The sequence below is a fragment of the Megascapheus bottae genome, chromosome 7 (assembly GCF_031878675.1).
Source record: "Megascapheus bottae isolate mThoBot1 chromosome 7, mThoBot2.hap1, whole genome shotgun sequence".
Lineage (NCBI taxonomy): Eukaryota > Metazoa > Chordata > Mammalia > Rodentia > Geomyidae > Megascapheus > Megascapheus bottae.
This window is the reverse complement of record NC_143515.1, coordinates 9687053-9708065: the sequence shown is the minus strand read 5'-3', so window position 1 is coordinate 9708065 and position 21013 is coordinate 9687053. Positions and strand designations below refer to the sequence as shown.

Below are 21013 nucleotides of genomic sequence, written 5' to 3'. Positions count from 1 at the left end.
CACGCCTATAATCCCAGCTACTCAGGAGGCTGAGATCTGAGGATCGAGGTCCAAAGCCAGCAGCACTAAAGTCTATGAGACTCTTATCTCTAATTAACCACCAGAAAACCAGACGTGGAGCTGTGGCTCAAGTGGTAAGGAAGTATCCTTGAGCTGAAGACGTCAGGGACCAACACCCAGGCCCAGAGTTCAAGTCCCACGACCCACCAAAAAAAAAAAAAAAGCGAAGAGCCCTGTGCTCAAGCCCTAGTACTGGCACACACACAGAATTCACATGGGTGAGTCTGTGTGAGCAGCTTGGCACTCCTGTCTGATGGCTGTTATGTTAACCTGAGCAAGCAGCAGTGCCCACCCTGCACTGAGGTCCTGCAGGTTAGCTTTGGGCCACCTGACAGGCACAACTTGCCTAGTAATTTTCCAGATAGGCTGAAACCATGGGCCTGACTCCCTGATAAGGTGCCATGCATATCTCTTCCATGGGAATGTGGTTTGTCATCAGGTACTCTTGGCCCCAGCTCTTGGGAGCCACTCAAGGTAGCCAATGCTATAGGTAAGCCAGGCAGGGGAGGAGGGGGAGGATCCGCATAGCCCAGGTGGTGGAGAGGTTTCTGCAGGTCCAGAGGGCATGGGGAGGGCGCCATGAATCTCAGACCGGTCCATAAATGGCCTGCTGGAACCATCAAGAGCCATCAGCAAATGGGCTCTGATGGCCGATACCTTCAATCCTAGCTACTCAGGAGGCTGAGATCTAATGCTCATGGTTTGAAGCCAGACTAGGCAGGAAAGTTTGTGAGACTTATCTTCAAGTAACCAGCCAAAAGTTGAAAGTGGAACTGTGGCTCAAGCGGTAGAGACCTAACCTTGAATGTAAAAGCTATAGTATCTGGGTCCTGAGTTCAAGCCCCAGTGCCTTAGGCTCCATGATTGACATGGACTCTCTACCACTTGCTCTGGCTTTTGGCACACTGCTTACTGTTCTACTGTTGCAGAAAACCAGTGTCACCGGAAGGGCATGGCAGGTGAAATAAGGTGCAGAGTTGCAGCAAAGTTTTGGGAGGAAACAAGGACCAGGATGTGGTCATCTACTTCCTTCTCACCAAGACCACAGCCATACCATGTAAAGTGGAGGGGTCCCATTCATCCTGGCTCCCTGTTTTAAACTTGGGGACACTCGAGTCCAGGCAGTAGAAGAGACCTACCCAGTCTATGCAAGAGCAGAAGCTGAGCCTCCAAATTCCAATTCTCCTTCACCCTAGTTAACCTCCTAGCCCAACCAGCAGGGTCACCACCATTACCAGTTACTTATCCTGTAGTACCTTCAGTGCTGGGTGTATCTCCATGGCCAAGCACTTGCAGGGCATATGTTTAGCACCTTAGTATCATAAGGAAAAAAAAAACAACGAAACAAGTTTGGTGCTGTGGCTCATATCTGTAGAACCAAACTACTGGATCAAGGCTCCATGCCAGACTGCAAGACAAGTCCGTCTCCACAGCAGCTGCAACGCTGTGTGCCTGAGATCCCAGGAATGACAGGAAACCTAATCGTAGGTCATTGCATCAGCCATGCCCCGGCTGGAAACAAGATCTGTTGTTGTTGGTTGTGGGAATTGAACTCTGGGCCTGGGCATTATCTCTTGAGCCACAGCACCACTTCTGGTTTTCTGGTGGTTAATTGGAGATAAGAGTCTCATGCACTTTAGTGCCTGGACTAGCTTTGAACCTCCATCCTCAGGTCTCAGCTTCCTGAGTAGCTAGGATTATAGGTGTGAGCCACCATACCTGGCTACTTCTGGCTTTTTCTGAGTAATTGATTGGAGATAAGAGTTTCATGGACTTTCTTACCTCATCTGGCTTTGAACTGAGATCTTCAAATCTCAGCATCCTGAGTCGCTAAGATTACAGGTATGAGCCACCAGCACCTGACCCTTTTTTAAAAGTTTTTAACTTTTGTTGCTATCATAAAGATGATGTACAGAGGAGTTACAGTTGCATAAATCAGGTAATGATGACATTTCTTTTTGGAAAACATCATCCTTTCCCTCGCTCTCTCCCAATTTTTCCCTACTGTGCCTATCCACAAGTTGTACAGTTCATTTGAAGTAGGGAGATTGGGTCTGACCAGCGCCATATTGGCCACTTACTGGGTGGTAGAGTCTGGCATCTTGTCTTCGGAGTACTACTGCTGTACTTGTTCACAATTTGTACCTGGCAAGATTGTATAATAAAACAAACAAGCAAATAAATAGTGAAAATCAGAGCTGCAGGTGTGGCTCAGGAAATAACAGACATCTGTCTAGGAAGCACAAGGTCCTGAGTTCAAATCTGAGTACTACAAACAAGCAAACCAAAAAAGCAACCAAACTCATCCCTTAATAAGTTCAGAGCAGTCACTGATCATGGCCTTGATTTTGGGTCTCCAGATCTTAGCTTGGCCCAGGGTCTTCACAAGCTCCAAACTTATTTCAGCTTTGCTATCTAAAGTGGGGCTCCCAGAGCCCCCTGTTACAAACACAGGCACCTACCAGGTGCCACTGGCTCATGCTTGAAGGTTGAAACCTGGAGGATCATGGTTCAAAACCAAGTTAAACAGAAAAAAAGTCCAATAGACACCATCTCCACTTAGCCAGCAAAATACCAGAGTGGATGGCTCAAGTGGTAGAGCCCCAGCCATGAGTGGAAAAAAAAAGAAATAAAAAAAACTAGGATGAGCATTCAAGGCCTTAGCAGGATCTCAGAATTTCTGAATTGATCTGCTTTTAGTATGACCCAGGAGGTCCAAATGCATCTTAGAAGCCCCTTTCTCTCAATGAAACTCAGTTTCTTTCGGAAATAGCAGTGGGGAGGTGGGGGGGGGGGAGTAGATATCTTATTTCCAGAGAGAACACCTAGAGACCTAGGCCTTTATATGACCTCCTGTGGCACTAGTCCTCTTATGGGGTGGCTTCTGAACAATGGAATCCCAGCTCCAGCACATGGACAGAATAATCACCCTTTCTCCCCTGTATCAGCTATGAGACCCAGAGCAAACGCAACTTCAAGGTCCTGAAATGTAGCTCATTCAACTCAATCCACCTTACTTGCAGCACCTTCCTCTTGCTAAGATCTGAAGCAGTGAGTGTTCAACTTTGGAATACAGGAGTCGCCCTGAAGTCACCAAAGTGCTTGTATTCTTTTTTATGGTGTTGGGATTTGAACTCGGGCTTCCCACTGATTAAGCAGGCATTCTACCACTTGAGCCCCACCTCCAGTCTTTTTTTTTTCTTTTTTGCTTTATTTTCAGGTGGGATCTAGTATTTTTTTCCCAGGGTCAACCAAGCCTTAGACTATATGATTCTCTAACTTATGCCTCCCAAATGTATTGAATTGCAAAGGAGGCTGGCTGGCCTTGAATCACAATCCTCCCAGAATCTGTCTCCCCCTAGCTGGGATTGTAGTAGGAACTACTATGCGGTGACATCAGAATTCCTTTATATAAACTCCTAATGCCAGAACCAGACTCTTCTGGGGCAGGTGTGAACGCAAGTCATTAATAACACACCCTGGGCAATTATAATGCACATGTTAAGAAACAAATCAGAAGTCAGAGAGCGGACTACCTTAAAACTATCAGGCTCTCTCCCCAGTTCTGCTTCCTTATTCTCAGGCCAGCCAGCTGCCCCAGGTCTTCTGCAGGCCAAGAGAAGTGATCAGGAAATTCCCTGGATATGGTAATGCAGGACAACAACACAAATTAATCATCAACCCTGAAATATGATCTGCGGCCCATAAAAAGGGGACCCGAGTCTTCAGAAACCGGATCACTCCTTCACCAGACAATTCCTTCGGAGCCCAGGGACCTGAACCCAAGGACCCCAGGCAGATGGGTGGCTACCTCAGCTCCAAGGCCCGTAAGTAGACTGCCACACGCCCTGAGCTCAGCTTCCGATTCACCAGCGGGAGGAATGGAGGCAGCTGTGGTAGGCCCTTTGGGGAGTAAAGGTGTGGTCAGTGGCATAAGGCCCAGGAAAATCTTCTGTCATGGCTGACCGGGCTCCCTGTATGGTGGTGAGCTTCCTGTCTCTGATCAAGTTCCACAGAGGCCTGGGGTCCAGGATCTCTGCTTGCTAAGAAAGCCTGCATAGCCCCTCTGCTTCTCAGATCCTGTTCTGCAGATAATGGCTGAGGGAGGCCCCTTCAGTAGGAGGCCTGGTAGAAAGCAAGGGGGTCCAGCCATGCCAAGTTGAGCTGTTGGATCATGAGCAAGTCCCCTACCTTGTTCTTGAGCCTCAGTTTCCCCATTGTATTCCCCATGGGAATAATGCTGTCCACTCTGGGGCTTATTGGATTACCAGAACGTACAAACCTAGAGGGTGATCCATCCTAGAGGGTTCTGAAGACCTGTGTGACAGGTGGCCTAGGAGATGGGGAATCACATCTTTATGATTATTATTGTTTTTGTCAGTCATGGGGCTTGAACTCTGGGCCTGAGCCCTGTCCCCAAGCTCTTCAGCTCAAGGCTAGCGCTCTACCACTTGAGCCACAGCGCCACTTCCTATTATTTTTTGGGGGGAGGGTGTTGGTGATCTACCCCAAGATCTGGCACATGCTAGGAAGTGCTCTATCACCACCCACACTCTCAGCTAAGAACCAGGTGAACCAGGTGGTACATGCATGCATGCGTGTATGTGTGTGTGGGGGGGGGGAGGTGTGCTGGTTGTGTGGCTTGTACTCTAGTCCTGCATGCTGTCCCCAAGCTCTTTTGTTCATGGCTAGTGCTCTACCACTTTGAGTCACAGTATCACTTCTGGTTTTTCAGTACTTAATTGGAGATAAGAGTCTCCCCAGGAACTTTTCTACCAGGACTGGCTTTGAACTATGATCTGCCGATCTCAGTCCTGAGTGGCTAAAATTACAGGCATGGGCCACCTGTGCCCAATGAGAATCAAGTTTTTTATCCCTAGGATAGACTATGCATCTCTGGACCTGCCTTCCCAGATACAGCCAGAGCCAGAACCCCTACTCACAAAGGATCCCACGCCAAGGCAGACTGTATTTAGAGCCACTTGCTGTGGCAACTGTTTGGAGACCAGGCAGGGAGGTAACAGATACATAAAGGACATGGTGTGTGTGTGTGTGTGTGTGTGTGTGTGTGTGTGTGTGTGTGTCCATATACATTTGTGTGCATGCACACTCATGCACAAGATGCTGAGCCTTGGACTTACCTTCCGGCTGGGTAGACAGATAACTTCTACAGACTCTCCCCAAACCTTTGATGGCTGGAGGAGTGTGACAAAGATCTGGGGGGGGGGGTCCTTCATGAAACAGGCCATTGACTGCTGTGTGTCTCTTCAGTCCCAAGAGCCTTATTGCAAAGATTCTGTAACTGACACCAGTCCAGGGGTGGGGATATCTCAAAGGACTTAACTTCCGTTCCCTGAGCTTCCTGGTAGCCAGGGTGGGTCTTTGTTCAGCCTGGCATATGTCTCTGCTCGCTGCAGCAGTACGGCGGGGGGTTGGGGGGGTGGCGTGGTGATGGAGGAAAGCCACTCTACCTCATGGAGCTTCAAAATCTGGCTTGAAAAATGGAGCCCGTGATGAGAACGGGCACCTCAGGTGGGAGAAAGCGCTGAACCTTCTCCAACCCAGCCAGCTTGGACAGGCCTGCCTGGCCTTTGGCCACCTCTGCCACTCCCTGTCCCAGGAGTGGATAAACCAGGTGGACGCCACCTTCATTCGACTTGGCTTCCATTATTGTTTTTTTATGATATGATGGCCCAGTTCCAAACACAAGGGGGCAGAGTCTGTGCAAAGAAAGAGAAGGAGCCCCTGTTGGTAACCAAGTCACAAAGTCCTAAAATCCCTCACTGGACTAGCAGAGCAGAGTAATTTTCAGTCCCACTGAACCTGGGCCTTGTGCAGTGAACAAGCAACACAACCATACAGGAGAATGAAAGTGGAGACACTGAGCCCCAAGGAAGCTTTCACTGCCCTGTCTGTGACAACCCCTTGCTTGGACCACACTCAACCCTGAGATGGCGTGTGAAGCCCAACCATTGAGCTAGAAGAAGAGGGGTACAGGTGCCCTGGCAGCCAGGGGCCTAGACAAAAGAGTGTCACCTGGGCTCCCTTCCATTAACTGGGGTGACAAGAGAAGAAAGCTCCCCCAGGTAAGGTTGCAAGGGCTCATGAATTGGCTCTTGCCAGCTCAAGCTCTAATCAAGGTCAAGACCTGTTCCTCCTGGGGTCCCCAGGGCCTTGCTTCCCAAGGTGGGACTCATGTGACCACACAGGCCATTTCCAGGGAGTTTCCTCTTCTCATTGGGATGCCTCCTAGACAGCCAGTCTCCTGGCTCCCCTCCAGAAGGAGGGTGGGGTACTGAACTAGCCTCCCTCCCATTTTTACCCTCCCTGCCAGGAATTACCTGTCTCAACTATCCAGGACATAGAGATGGGGTAGGTGGACTCCATCTGTGGAGCTCAGATGACCCAACAAAGACAGATTCAGCCTAGTTGGGCCTGTCCTGGGTCAGGCTGGGACACCCCCTATGTCATCCTTAGTTCAGTCCCTAACGGCTGCTGTCCAGAGCCCGCTGCCTGCCTATTCTCAAGAGGGGCCTCCTGGCTTCTCAGGGAGCAGCAGGGTTGCATGTGGTCACATGGAGAGGCTGTCCATGCCACTCCAGTGTCCAGTATCCAATACCTCACATTCAGGCTCCCCTGGCAGGGCCCCAGACTCCAGACACCATTCCGTCTGTGCAGAAGGAAGCTGAGGGTCAGCAGCAGAGCAAGACTAGAACCCAGGTGTCAGACATAGCCTGCCACCTTGGTCAGTATTTGGGCGTCCCAGCCACCCAGCAGTGGGCACAGAGCACCACTTAGGTTTTCTGATGGTTAATTGGAAATAAGAGTCTCACAGACTTTTGTGCCCAGGCTGGCTTTGAGCCAGGATCCTCAGATCTCAACCTTCTGAGTAGCTAGGATTACAGGTGTGAGCCACTAGCACCTGGCTAGGATGGGTTTCTTAATTTCAGGGCCCTTTGGGTTGCTCCAGCCCAGGTAGGCTCACTCAGGGCCTCCCCCACTTAGATTCAGCCTGGCTGAGCATGGTTGTCTGCTGGGGAGAGAGATGGAAGCCAGGGTGTCTGTAGGGATAAAGGGCTCTGTGAGGGCCCTTGTCCCTAAAGCCTTAGGAAAGAAAGCCTGAGTCCTGTCCAGCCAAGGCTAGGGATGGGGTGTGGAATTACTGGACTTTTCAGAGTTTATCTGTGGTGTGGGGAGGTCAGGCCTGGACTCACTGTGACCTTGAAAGTGTCCTTGTACATGAGCAGATGCAGCCCCATCTCTGGCTCTGCCGGACATTGGCAGGTGTGTGTGTGTGTGTGTGTGTGTGTGTGTGTGTGTGTGGTCAGAGGACGCGCCAGGGGAAGTGAGCCAAGTAGAAGCTTGGCTGGTGTCTGACTCAAGTTCAGACTGAGTTCATCTCCTTCCTGCAGCAGTCAGCCAACATCAGATTTGAAAGAGCAAGTCCATAGCACTGCGTGACTCTGAGAGGGGGAAGCAAAGGTTCTGAGTCAGGAAGCCCCACCAGCTTCCTCCAGGCGAAGACGGAAAGGAAGGGATGCACAGAAGGGAACTCTCCTTTCTGGCTGCCAAATGGTCACTGGTGGGAAGTCCCCTGGTTCCAGAAGTCCACTCTAGGCCTTGGCTGAACCCAGTTCAAGATCTCATCCAGGCTGACCTTGAACTCTTCTCCAGCTTATTTCTGTGCTCCCAGGAGCTGCTGAGTCCCATCTCTGTGCTGGCCCTGGGAAGTCCCTCTGGCCTTCACACCCTGCAGACTTCCTGTGGGAAAAAGTACAGAGCAGAAAAGCCAGCCATCTCAGGCATCCTGAGGCCATCTGTCAAGCAGACCACAAGTTAGCAGGGTGACGCCTTCTGGCGAGTTCTAGGCTCCTAAGGGTATATGTGCATGTTGTAAACAGCTCAGTACACCCAGCCTGGTGTGTGTGTGTGTGTGTGTGTGTGTGTGTGTGTGTGTGTGTGTGTGTGTGTGTGTGTGTGGGCGCAGTTTGAACTCAGGGCTTTCTGAGCTAGGAAGGTGCCTAGCACTTGAGCTTGAGCTGCCCCTGTCTTTTTTTTTTTTTTTTTGCTGTGCCCTGTTTTTCCAGGCGCATCCAGATACCATTTCCCTCACAATTATTATTTCATTTTTATTTCGTTTTGTTTATTTCTGTGCCGGCCCTCAGAGCCTGGATACTGTCCCCTAGCTTTTTCGGTCCAAGGCTGGCACTCTACCACTTGAGCCACGCCTCACCTCCACCCCGGCCTCTCTGTTCATTAATGGGAACGACCAGTCTCGGAGTTGAAAGCTGGGCTGGCTTTGATCTGAGATCTTCGGATCTCTTTCTCCCGAGAAGCCTGGCTCGCCTTTTCTGTTTTAGTGGTGATAACCCGAACTAGCACAGCACCGGAACTGAGGTTCGCCTGGGCGGGGACGGGCTGGGCCCTTTCGCTTTCTCCTCGTCCTGGGAGAAGGGCACTCGAGTCTGGGGAAGTGACAGTCAGACCCAGGCAGGCCAGGGCCCCCGCGGGGCTCTGCGCCGGTGTGGGCGGGGTGGGCGCGTCCCGGGGCGGGGGCTGGAGGAGCCGGGGAGGGGGGGCGCGTCGCGATGGTGACCCCCAGGGAGCCGGGGGAGGCGGGCGCGGTTCCCCGGGAGAGGCCGCGGTGGCGGAGGGTGCTGGCGACCCTGGGGTGCTGGGAGGCCGAGGAGGAGCCCCGGGGGGCGCTGACGGGCGCCCGGTCCTCCCTCGCTCCCGCAGCCGGCGAGGCGGACGCCGAGGCGCCGGGGCACGCGCTGCGCTTCCACGAGGACGCCAGGGGCGCGCAGGTGCATCTGGACACGCTGGGGTGCACGGCGCGCCGGGGCGCCTCGTTCCACGACGGCATCGTGTTCAGCCAGCGGCCGGTGTGGCCCGGCGAGCGCGTGGCGCTGCGCGTGCTGCGCCAGGAGGGCGGCTGGTGCGGCGGCCTCCGCGTGGGCTTCACGCGCCTGGACCCCGCCAGCGTGGCTGCGCCCAGCCTGCCGCCCTTCGTGTGCCCCGACCTGGAGGAGCAGAGCCCGACCTGGGCGTCCCTGCTGCCGGAGGGCTGCGTGCGCGCCGGGAACGTGGTCTGCTTCTGGGTGAACCGCCGGGGCTGGCTCTACGCCAAGGTCAACGCCGGCCGGCCGCTGGTGCTGCGGAAGGACGTGCTCATGGGCGCCCCGCTCTGGGCGGTGATGGACGTGTACGGGACCACCAAGGCCATCGAGCTGCTGGGTGAGACACGCGGGGGCCCCTAGCGCTGCGGGCGGGGGGCGCTGACGCGGGGATGGACACCGGAGGCTGTCGATGGCTGAGCATGGACCTTGGGAGGACAGCCTTGCCCCTCAGAGATGGTAAGACCAAGCCCCCCAGCATCTGTTTAAAAGCTGATCACCAGTCCCCCAGGAGGGAACGTTTGGGTTGGGCTTTGCAGTCTGAATTTGAGTTCGTTAGACACAAAGATGGCAAGGAACGGAAGCCAAGGGGGCGAGCTAGATGGGCTCTGCCGGCCTTGGTGGTAAGACAGCCCGTGGGTGTCGGGACACCCACATGACCCTTTAGAGCACCCAGGGCAGGAGCGCCCGGGAGGGTGGTGCGCCTCCCACTCTCTGAATCCTTAACTGAAAACCACAAGGTTCCAGAGCCTCGGCTGAGATGAAGGGGCGCCTGGCCTGTGGTTTCCCATCTCCTGGGTGTTTGGAGGCTCCGCAGGCTGGCAAGCTAGCCAGGGCTGTGAATCTTCAGGGGCAGGGCGGTAAGGACAGAGGGGGGGGAGGGAGGCTTAGGAGGAAGAACATTGGATCAAGCTGGCCCAGGGCCTTCGCACCACAGGGGAGCCCCACAAAGTGACCTAAAGAAGAAGGGGTGTGTGAGGCCGGGAGCTTGGCCTAGTGGTAGAGGGCTTGCCTAGCATGCACGACGACCAGGGCTGGATTCCTCGGTACCACATCCATAGATAAAAGCTGGAAGTGGTGCCGAGGCTCAAGTGGTAGAGCTCTAGCCTTGAGAAAGTCCAAGGACAGTGCTCAGGCCCTGAGTAGTTCAAGCCCCAGGACTGGCAAAGAGAAAGAAAGAAAGAAAGAAAGAAAGAAAGAAAGAAAGAAAGAAAGAAAGAAAGAAAGAAAGAAAGAAAGAAAGAGAAAGAGAGAGAGAGACAGAGAGAGAGAGAGACAGAGAGAGAGAGAGAGAGAGAGAGAGAGAGAGAGAGAGAGAGAGAGAGAGAGGAAGGAAGGAAGGAAGGAAGGAAGGAAGGAAGGAAGGAAGGAAGGAAGGAAGGAGAAGAAGAAGGAGGTGGGTGCTTGCTGCAGGGCCAGGGTGGATGGGAGACCCCTGAGGAGGCCCCTTGACCCCAGCCTTCCTCTCTGCCCTAGATCCAGCCACGCCCTGGGTCTCCAGTGAGGAGGCTGAGCCTGGTTTCAAAGGTGAGTGGACTCTTAGGTTTTAGGAGCCTGAGCAGACTGCATTTCTTTTCCAGTCCTGAGGCTTGAACTCAAGGTTGGGCACTGGCCCTAAGCTTCTTTTGCTCAGAACTAGCATTCTACCACAGCCTCATTTCTGGCTGTTTTGGTGCTTAACTGGAAACAGTGTCACAGTCTTTCCTGACTGATCTGGCTTTGGACTGCGATCCTCAGATCTCCTGAGTAGCTCGATGTGAATCACCGGTGTCCAGCAGAAACAAATTGCTTTTTGAACCACAATCTACATTTATTGTAAAAAAAAAAAAACAAAAAAAAGCCTTGCCAAATAAAAATAAAATTACAAAATAAAGAAGAAACACTTTGAAATCGCCCATTAACTCTAGGGTGGATTTTCTCCTTTTTTATTTAATCAGCCAGTCCTGGAGCTTGAACTCAGGGCCTGAGCTCTGTCCCTGAGCCTTTCTGTGCTCAATGCCAGCACTCTACCACGTGAGCCACAGTGCCACTTCTGGCTTTTTCTATTTATGTAGGAGTGAGGAATTGAACCCAGGATCTCATGCATGCTAGGCAAGCACTCTACTAAGAAATATTCCCAGGCCTCCCAATATATTTTTTTTAAGACTTGGCGGTAGTGTACATTTGTTATATAAGAAGGGGAAGGCTCGGGCTGGGAGTTTGGCCTAGTGGTTAAAGTGCTTGTCTAGCATGCATGAAGACCCGGGTTCGATTCCTTGGTACCATATACATAGAAAAAAGCCAGAAGTGGTGCTGAGGCTCAAGTGGTAGAGCTCTAGCCTTGAGAAAGTCCAAGGACATTGCTCAGGCCCTGAGCCCAAGCCCAGGACTGGCAAAAAAAAAAAAAAAAAAAAAAAAAAAAAAGAAGGGGAAGGCTAATTGTGACATTTCCACATAAGCATTTAATGAACCCCATCACTTTTCCCCCTCTGTCACCTTCCCTTTCCCCTTTCCCCTTCTAAGATAATTTCAACAGGTTTCCTACATGCAAACAAGCTACTTTGACCATATCCCCCCTCTCCATTCACCTACCTTCTTCTATTGACACCAACCCTCACAATGCCTGTTTTCCTTTTTTTTGTTCTTTTTATTTGTTTACTTTTGTATTGGGGTTTGAATTCAGGGTCTTTAAGTCTGTATTAATTGTACTACTGGGTTTCACCATGTCCCATGTATATAGACATATACATTTGTGTATATGGAGAAGTGTCTGGACTTTGTTTTCCTTTTCTCTGAATTAGTTTTATTACTATGTATATACCATGTGTACATACACACATATACACACATAAAACCCTTTATCTTCAGAGGATACATACCAAGATGTTCCGCCAATGTTTGAAAGCATGGATAGTTCTAGATGCTATGTCATGACGTTTTTCTGGAATTTTCTCTTTAATATTTCCAGACTTTGGGTAACTGAAATCGTGAAAAACAAAAGCTCAGATAAGCAGAGACTGCTATATGTGTAGAGTTCCTGGGATTTGTACTCAGGGCATAGACACTGTGTCCGAGGTTTTTCTGCTCAAGGCTAGCTCTCTACCACTTGAGCCACAGCACCCTTACAGTTTTCTGGTGATTAATTGGAGATAAGAGTTTCACAGACTTTTTAAAAACATGGTCTTTTGGGGCCGGGTGTTTGGCCTAGTGGTAGAGTGCTTGCCTAGCATGCACGAAGACCCAGGTTCAATTTCTCGGTACCACATACTTAGAAAAAGCCGGAAGTGGTGCTGAGGCTCAAGTGGTAGAGCTCTAGCCTTGAGAAAGTCCAAGAACAGTGCTCAGGCCCTGAGCTCAAGCCCAGGACTGGCAAAAAAAAAAAAAAATGGTCTTTTTGGGTTGTTTTGTTTTTGAATTGTTTTGTTTTATTTTGTATTGGTTCTAAAGCTTGAGCTACATGTAGGCCAGAGTGCTCTCCCTTAGCTTTATCGCTTGAGGCTGCTACTCTACTGCTTGAGCCAAATCTCCATTTCCAGCTTTTTGGTGGAGAACAGAGGTACGAGTTGCACAGACCTTTCTGTGGGCTGGCTTCACACTGTGATCTTCTGATCTCAGCCTCCTGAGTAGCTAAGATTACAGGTGCCTGGCCTGTTTCACTTTGCTTTTGCTTGACTACTTCATGAGGGTTTCCTCAGAAAGTTCTGCTCGTCAGAACTTGCGCGCTTCTGCAGCCTGGGCGGATCATGCGTTGCGAGCATCGCTTGCCCTTCATGCCCTGACTTCTGCTGTCTCCTTTCACACCAGGAGAGGAGTGTGTCATCTGCTTCCACAATGCTGCCAACACCCGCCTTGTCCCCTGCGGCCACTCAGATTTCTGCAACTCCTGTGCCCAGCGAGTCTTCAGGGACACAGCTAAGTGCCCTGTCTGTCGCTGGCAGATTGAGGAGGTGGCCCTGGTGAAGTCCCAGAGCCCTGAGGAAGGCTCAAGAGAGGAGAAGCCTTCCCATGTGGATGCAGATGGAGCCTTGCTCTGAGCCTGGACCCTGGAAGATGTAGCCTGCCCTCCGCCAATCAATAGCCGCAGCGGGGCAAGGAGGACCAGGCCTGGCTGCTTCTGGACTTGCCCTCTTTACGAGGCTCAGGCTGGGGTTAGTATAGTAGGACAGAAGGAATGTCTCTTTCTGCCCATGTTGGAATGTACTCCTACAGGGTGCTGTGTTCGATTTCTCATTGTACAGCTGAGGAAGTGCACGGGTCTGGAAACCCTGGAGCCCCTAGGTGGCTTTTTAAAAAATTGTCTTTTTTTTTTCCGTTTTGTACTGGTTCTGAAGCTTGAGCTGTAGGCCAGGGTGCTCTCCCTTAGCTTTTTTTCACTTGAGGCTGCGACTCTACTGCTTGAGCCACATCTCCATTTCCAGCTCTTTGGTGGACAATTGGAGGTATGAGTTGCCCCGAGTTTTCTGCGTGGGCTGCCCTCACACTGCGATCCTCAGATCTCAGCCTCCTGAGTAGCTAGGATTACAGGTGTGAGCCGTGGGTTCCCATTAGCTCAGGTGTTAAAGCTAGAAGCAGGGAGATAATGAAGATGGCTGGATCGCCTCAAGTCCCCCAGGAAGTGACCTAGCAGAGCTGTGAGGTCCCAGTGACATTAGATGTCGGACACAGTTGCACTGATGTCATTGTCATTTCCTTGCCAATCTCTGAGATAGTAGAGTCAAGGTAGTCTTGTATAGTACTTTTGTAATTGTTCTGTACTAAGTGAAAAGGAGGGTATCAGAGACATGCAGAGGCCAGATGGGGCTCCAGGGCCTCAGGCCCAGGACCTCCATTCAGTGGAGTCTGCACAGATGGTTCCAGCCAGACTCTGTCCTTGCCACCCTAGATTTTGGTGACTTCCTGGAGGCTCTGTCTACTGATTTGTTGTCCTTCCTACCTCTAGAGGCATTTCTTGTGGGGGGAGTTAAAGAAGGGGATTCATAGGCATTGAGCTAAGAATTATAATGATGGATATCTCACAAATGGCGTCTCTGCCCATCTCATCTTATCACCAGCTGAAGGCTGGGGGGGGCAGTCAGGCTACCAGGCTGGATGGACAACACCAGCTAACTCCCTCCAGCAGAAACTCCTCTGTCAACCACAAGGGACCTTACATGGGGGCATGTCACGTGATTTCTGTGAGACTGTTTATTGATCTGGAGAGTAGAAATAAGATAATTTTCTTGCTGGCAAAGTGCAAGGATTGTAAGTATGTATCTTCTAGCTTTCCTAAATTACAAGTGTTTAAAGTATGGCCTTTCTCAGGAAAATTCCCAAATAACACCAAGTCCAGTGTTAAGGGCTAGGTATCAGGGACCTGGCTTTCACTAAGGACCTCAAAACAACACAGTTCCAGGTAAATTTGATCAATGTAAATTATATGTATGTTGTAAATATCACAATGAAGTCCCATTTGTACAGTTTATACTAATAAAAAATTTTAAGCTAAGGTTTTTACATTTTGTTTGTTTGGTGCTAGTCTTGGAGCTTAAACCCAGGGCCTCAACACTGTCCCTGAGCCTTTTTGCTAGGTTGTAAGGCTTGAACTCTGGGCCTGGGCGCTGTCCCTGAGCTCTTCAGCTCAAGTCTCCCACCCTACCACTTGAACCACAGCGCCACTTCTGGTTTTCTGGTGGTTAATTGGAGATAAGAGTCTCATGGAATTTAGTGTCCAGGCTGGCTTTGAACCGTGATCCTCAGTTTTCTGAGTAGCTAAGATTACAGGTGTGAGTCACCAGCGCCCAGCTTGTCCCTGAGCTTTTTAGCTCAAGACTATCATCCTCCTACTTGATCCCCAGCTCCACTTCTAGTTTTTTTTTGATGGTTAATTGGAGATAAGTGTCTCAGACTTCCCTTCATGGGCTGATTTCAAACCATGATGCTCAAACCTCAGCCTCCTGAGTTGCTAGCATTTACAGGCATGAGCCATTGGCATCTGGCATTTGAACTGGTTTTGTTTGTTTGTGTTTGTTTTTGTTTTTATTTTGCCAGGCCTGGGCTTGAGCTCGGGGCCTGAGCACTGTCCCTGGGTTTTCTTAAGGCTATAGCTCTACCACTTGAGCCACAGCACCACTTCTGGATTTTTTTTTCTATGTATGCGGTACCAAGGAATCAAACACGGGTCTTCGTGCATGCTAGGCAAACTACCACTAGGCCAAACTCCCAGCATAAACTGTTCTGTTTTTTTTTTAATCCTTTAAGTATGTATTACTTGTTTTGTTGCTGTGACAAACTACCTAGCAGAAACAACTTTAAATGAGGAAAAATAACAAGACGCCAATGGTTCATACCTATAATCCTAGGTATTCAGGAGTCAGGATCTGGGTTCACAGCCAGACATAGCTGAGAGACCCTTATCTCCAATGAACCAACAAAATGTTGGAAGTGGAGGTGAGCCTCAAGTGATAGAGCCCCAGGCTTGAACGAGAAAGCTAAGTGAGAGCCCCCAAGTACTGGCATGAACTCACAGACACAGACCGATGCATACACACACACATACACGATTTGTTTTATTTCATGGTCTCAGAGATTTAAGTGCATGCATGGTCCTTGGTTCACAGTGAGGCAGAGAATCGTGGCAGCAGGATCATGTGCCAGGAGAAGCTATTCCCCTCGTGGCAGATAGGAAGCAGAATGTGAAATAAGGAGAGGATAGAGGACCATAAGCCTCCACAGGTCACGTGTGCTGCTATTTGGGGAAGTTTGGAGAACTTTAGGAGGGGGACCTAGTTAGAAGTGTGCCTTTGTCCCCAGTCCCTTCCTTGCTCTCAACCTCCTGTTCATAGAAAAGTGAGGAAGCTCCTCTACCCCACATTCCAGCTCCATGGTGCTCCGTGGGTCTACCTCAGGAAACAGAGCCAGTGACCATGACAGAACCCTCTGAAACCAGGAGCCAACATACAGGTCCCTCTCCTGAAGCTGTTTTGCTTAGGTATTTGGTCACAGTCACACAAAAGAACAGGTGGAGGGTGGCAGGGATGAGGCAAACAGGAAGAGGCTTGCTGCCTGACCTGACCACAGGGAACTAATCTGTCAGGTGCCTGGCCTGCCCCAGCCACCTCTCTCCTTGGAGACACTTCTATCAGAAAAGCAGGCGGCGGGGCCGGGAGTTTGGCCTAGTGGATAAAGTGCTTGCCTGGCATGCATGAAGACCCGGGTTCGATTCCTCGGTACCACATATATAGAAAAAAGCCAGAAGTGGTGCTCAAGTGGTAGAGCTCTAGCCTTGAGAAAGTCCAAGGATAGTGCTCAGGCCCTGAGCGTAAGCCTAGGACTGGCAAAAAAAAAAATAAAAAGAAAAGAAAAGCAGGCGGCCAGTGAGTTTCACTTTCCTGGTAGACTGTCATTCCTGGGTTGCTGCCAGGATACCCGGTCATTGGATCAGATCAAACAGAGAATATACTTGCTATCATTCCCCGCCCCCCTCCCCGCCTACAACACCCTGTGCAGAGGGCAAGTAAAACCACAAGCAAAAACTGTGGGTCTCGGGCCCGGGAGTTTGGCCTAGTGGTAAGAATGCTTGCCTAGCATGCATGAAGAACTGGGCTTGATTCCTCAGTACTATATGTAGCCAGAAGTGGTGCTGTGGTTCATGTGGTAGAGTTCTAACCTTCAGAAAACCCAAGGACAGGCCCTGAGTTCAAGCCCCAGGACTGGCAAGAAATGAAGAAGAAAAAGAAGAAGAAGAAGAGGAGGAGGAGGAGGAGGAGAAGTAGGAGGAGGAGGAGGAGGACAACAACTGTGGGTCTCTACTGTATGCAGGAAGCCAGTATGGCTGAGTCTAGAGACTTGCTAAGGAGACTGGGGATGGGGAGAATTCCCTAAGGTTTGCTAATGTGACTTCCACTCCTGCTTCCTATTTAGGTCTCTTAAGGGCACATGTGAATGCATACACGTGTACATACAGACACATACATGCATGCATGTGCCCATGTGGTATCTTGTTTAAGGGATGCTCCTTTCAGCCCCCCAGCATTGTATGCAGAAAACTCCTGCCTCTGAGAAGCAGGCTAGACAATTCAGCTTGCAAGACACTGGGTAGTAAGAAGCAGGGAGGATTCCTGAGCCTGGGGGTAGAGGCAAAAGAGCCATCCATGGCTCTGTCCCATCATCCCCACAAGTGGAAACCACAGCAGGGTCTGTTACCAGCTGCTCCCCTTCCTTTGGAGAAGGGGAGGGGATCCCCTCATGAGTTTGAAAGAATCTGCAGTCCTCTATTTCAGCCAGCCTGTCCTCAAATCTTCCTGAAGTAAGAGGTGGAGCATGTGGGAACATTCCCATTCACTAGCCAGGAATGCGGAGGCCCACAGGTGGTGTTTTGATTTGTCTGAGCCCACACACAAGTACAAGGTCTGAACCCCTAAATCTCAGCCAGGAGTCTCTTTTACCTCAGACTGGGCTGTTTATGGTTTCACAGACCTGCATGTCATCTGGATGGTCCAGTCCCTCGCCCGTGTTTCAACAGAAAGGGATCAGCTTGGACACACGGCAGTGACTGAGGTGGAAGGGCCAGCTCGAGAGCAGAGTCTCCCCAAGGCCTGCCTTCGCAAACCTCCTTTCTGCCATCTTTCCACCACCATTCCTCTTTTTCTCTGCCCTTCTAGATTCTGTTGGCTCTTCCCCTGCCCCCTCGTGGTTTGTGGCCCTGGAGTGACAGGACCTGGCATACTCTGACATACAGAGAAAATGAAATAGCTCCCTCCACCGCACAAGGCCTGTGGCTGTCATGACAAAGCCTGCTCTGCTTCTGCGGGAAGTGCAATTGGTGACAGCCCAGCTGCCCTTCCGTCCACCGCCTTCTTCTCACTGGGCTCATGCTTCTAGCAGCTGCTCCTGGCCTTCCCTTCCTTCAGTAGTTTGGATAGGAAGCCATCCCCACAGGTCTGTCCTCAGTGGGTGGTGAGGTTGAAAGGTGATTGGATCAGGAGGGTGCTAACTTCATCAAGGATCAAACCATTGATGAGTTCACAGTTGAATGGACTCTCCCATGGTGAGGTCTAAACTGGGCGCCGGTGGCTCATGCCTGTAATCCTAGCTTACTCAGGAGCTAAATAAAATCTGAGGATTGTGGTTTGAAGCCAGCCTGGGCAGAAAAGTGTATGAAGGGCCGGGAGTTTTGCCTAGTGGTTAAAGTGCTTGCCTAGCATGCACGAAGACCCGGGTTTGATTCCTCGGTACCACATACATAGAAAAAGCCGGAAGTGGTGCTGAGGCTCAAGTGGTGGAGCTCCAGCCTTGAGAAAGTCCAAGGACAGTGCTCAGGCCCTGAGCTCAAGCCCAGGACTGGCAAAAAAAAAAAAAGTGTATGAAATGTTCATCTAAAAGCTGAAAGTGGAGCTGTAATTCAAGGGACAGTACCGAAGCCTTGAGTTCAAGCCTCAGGGCCAGGCCAGCACATAAGAAAAAGAAGGAGGAGGAGGAGGAGGAGGAGGAGGAGGAGGAGGAGGAGGAGGAGGAGGAGAAGAAGAAGAAGAAGAAGAAGAAGAAGAAGAAGAAGAAGAAGAAGAAGAAGGGGAAGGGGGAGCGGGAGGGGGGAGGAGGGAGGAGGGAGGAGGGAAAGAAGAAAGAGAAGTGGAGGAGGGGAGAGTGGGAGGGGGGAGGAGGGGGAGGAGGAGGAGAAGTGGAGGAGGGGGAGGGGGAGAGGGGAGTAGGGGGAGAAGGAGAGGTTCTAGAAACTCTGGGCAGGCAGTAGCTGCATCCTCAATAGATCAGCCCATCTCTTCAAGAGTCACCGACTACTCAGAGGAAAGGCCGTCGTGGACATAGCAGTCTGGGAATGTGCTCAGTGGCCGTGGCCATGCCCAAGGTCTGTGTCTGGGGTCAGAGTAGAAACAGACTGCTGGGCCTGAGCCGTGGCTTCAGCCATGGCCTGAGCCAGCCATGCACCCGTGGGGTGGCATCAATGCCTGGCATTCTCATCCAGCAGGTTACCTATGGCTACACACACAGGTTAGTATTAACAGAGGAAGGCCGAGTGTATCTCGTGGGGTGCAAACGCTCAAGGCCAGCTGGACACTGGCAATAAACCTAACCAGTTGTTGTGGAAAAGGACAAGAACATGGCGATTACAGCGTCCCTCCACCCACACATCTGCCACCAACCCTCGCAGCTGAGTGGATTTTCATATCCTGTTTTGAGCCTTTATGGGAAACCTGTCCTCTCTTCCAAGGAGATGATAGAAATGCCAGATCTGACTACATTTTTTTTTCTTTTTTTTTTTTTGGCCAGTCCTGGGCTTGAGCTCAGGGCCTGAGCACTGTCCTTGGACTTTCTCAAGGCTAGAGCTCTACCACTTGACCCTCAGCACCACTTCCGGCTTTTTTCTATGTATGTGGTACTGAGGAATCGAACCCGGGTCTTCATGCATGCTAGGCAAGCACTTTAACCACTAGGCCAAACTCCCGGCCCCCTGACTTCATTTTGTAGGTAAAAATCTTAAGGAAACTCTCCTGACAAACTAGTAAGCAAGGATCCTGCGAGGAAAATGCTATTCTTTGCTTTGCTCTCAGATGCTGTGAAATACCAGGTTCAGGATTTAGAAGAATTCTCTCCTGGTTTTGCATAAGCCACCTAACTGGAGTAACCTCAAACTTTGCAGCTAGGGATGGTGATCTCCTGCAGAACTTCAGCAGCAGTCAGCAGGGTAAAAGCCTTTCAAAATGGATCCCTATCTATAGAAAAGAAGGTTGTGGCCAGGAGTTTGGCCTAGTGGTAGAGTGCTTTTTTTTTTTTTTTTTTTTTTTTAATCTTTTTCTAGTTCTGGGGCTTCAACTCAGGGCCTGGGTACTGATCTTGAACACTTTTTGCTTAAGGCTAGCTCTCTGCCACTTGAGCCACAGTGCCACATACACTTTTCTGTGTATTTGGTACCGAGGAATCAAACCCAAGGCATGGTGAATGCTAGGAAAGCACTCTACCACTAGGCCACACTCCCAGCCCAGATAAGTCATTTTTATGCAAATTAAAAAATAATAGTTAGGCTTACCCTGCCAAATTTGTTTATATGAGTTTTATTTTGAGAGAGTGGTTAGTGCTGATGCTAAGTAAGTATCCACATTGGAGCTAGATCCCCAACCAAAGTTTTGAGAGGAGAGGGTACTGAGGATTGAATGTAGACCTTTGAGCCTGCTAAGCAAGCACTCTGCCACCCAAGCCATTTCCCCAGTGCTTTTATTTTTGTTTTGAGATAGGGTTTGCTAACTGCCCTTCTGGCCTCAAACTTTTGATCCTCCTGCTTCTGCTTCATAAGTAACCAGAATTATAGGCATGAGTCACCATACCCAGCTGCAAGACTTTGTAAGAAAAAATAAATGATGTTTTCAAATAATATTTTAAATTATATGGTCAAAGTTGGGTGTGGTGACTCACACCTGTAATCCTAGCTACTTAGGAGGGTGAGATCTGAGGATCAAGGTTCAAAGCCAGCCCAGGCACAAAAGGACCTGAGACTTTTATCTCCAATTAACCTCTAGAAAATGGGAAGTGGGGCTTGGCTGCAGGGTAGGGTGGTAGCCTTGAAAGGAAGAACTAAGGCACACCACCCAGGCCCAGGGGTAGGGTGCTGGCATTGAGCTGAAGAGCCCAGGGACAATGCCCTTAACAAGTTCAAGCCCCATGACCCACACAAAAAAGAAAATTATATGGTCAATTACTACCCCCCCCCTTTTTTTTCTTTTCTCAAACTAGTCCTGGGCTTTGAACTCTGAGCCTGGGCACTGCCTTGACTCTTTTTGTTCAAGGCTAGCACTCTACCACTGGAGCTACAGCACCATTTCTGGCTTTCTGTGTGATTAATTGGAGATAAGAGTATCAGTTTCCAGCCAGGATGGCTAGCTTTTGGGACTGTATTTTGTGTACACAATGTTGCCAGTCCACTTACTCCATGTCAGTTGGGCTGCCCAGTGAGAACAGAGGGGCCAGTGAGCCAGAACCAGTATCTCCAGATGCCTGTGTGCCCGATATCCTGGTGTCTGGCAGCAGGAAAGGAGAGGTCACATGGCCCTCCCAGCTTAGGATGGGTCTCTCCTCAGCTGCCACTGTTC

General features: G+C 50.5%; 1 protein-coding gene across 2 annotated transcripts; it reads left to right on the top strand.

The window, feature by feature from the left end:
* Positions 1–3815: 3815 nt before the first annotated feature.
* Neurl3 (neuralized E3 ubiquitin protein ligase 3) lies at positions 3816–14385 on the top strand. Of its 2 annotated transcripts, XM_090336415.1 has the most exons (4): positions 3816–3887; positions 8800–9297; positions 10434–10484; positions 12741–14385. In XM_090336415.1, the coding sequence occupies exons 1-4, from the start codon at positions 3860–3862 to the stop codon at positions 12968–12970; spliced, it is 807 nt and encodes a 268-aa protein (XP_090192541.1). In that variant the 5' UTR covers positions 3816–3859; the 3' UTR covers positions 12971–14385. The 2 variants fall into 2 exon arrangements, with proteins under 2 accessions (XP_090192541.1, XP_090192540.1); XM_090336414.1 differs by lacking the exon at positions 3816–3887 and having other exon boundaries at positions 8523–9297.
* Positions 14386–21013: the final 6628 nt, after the last annotated feature.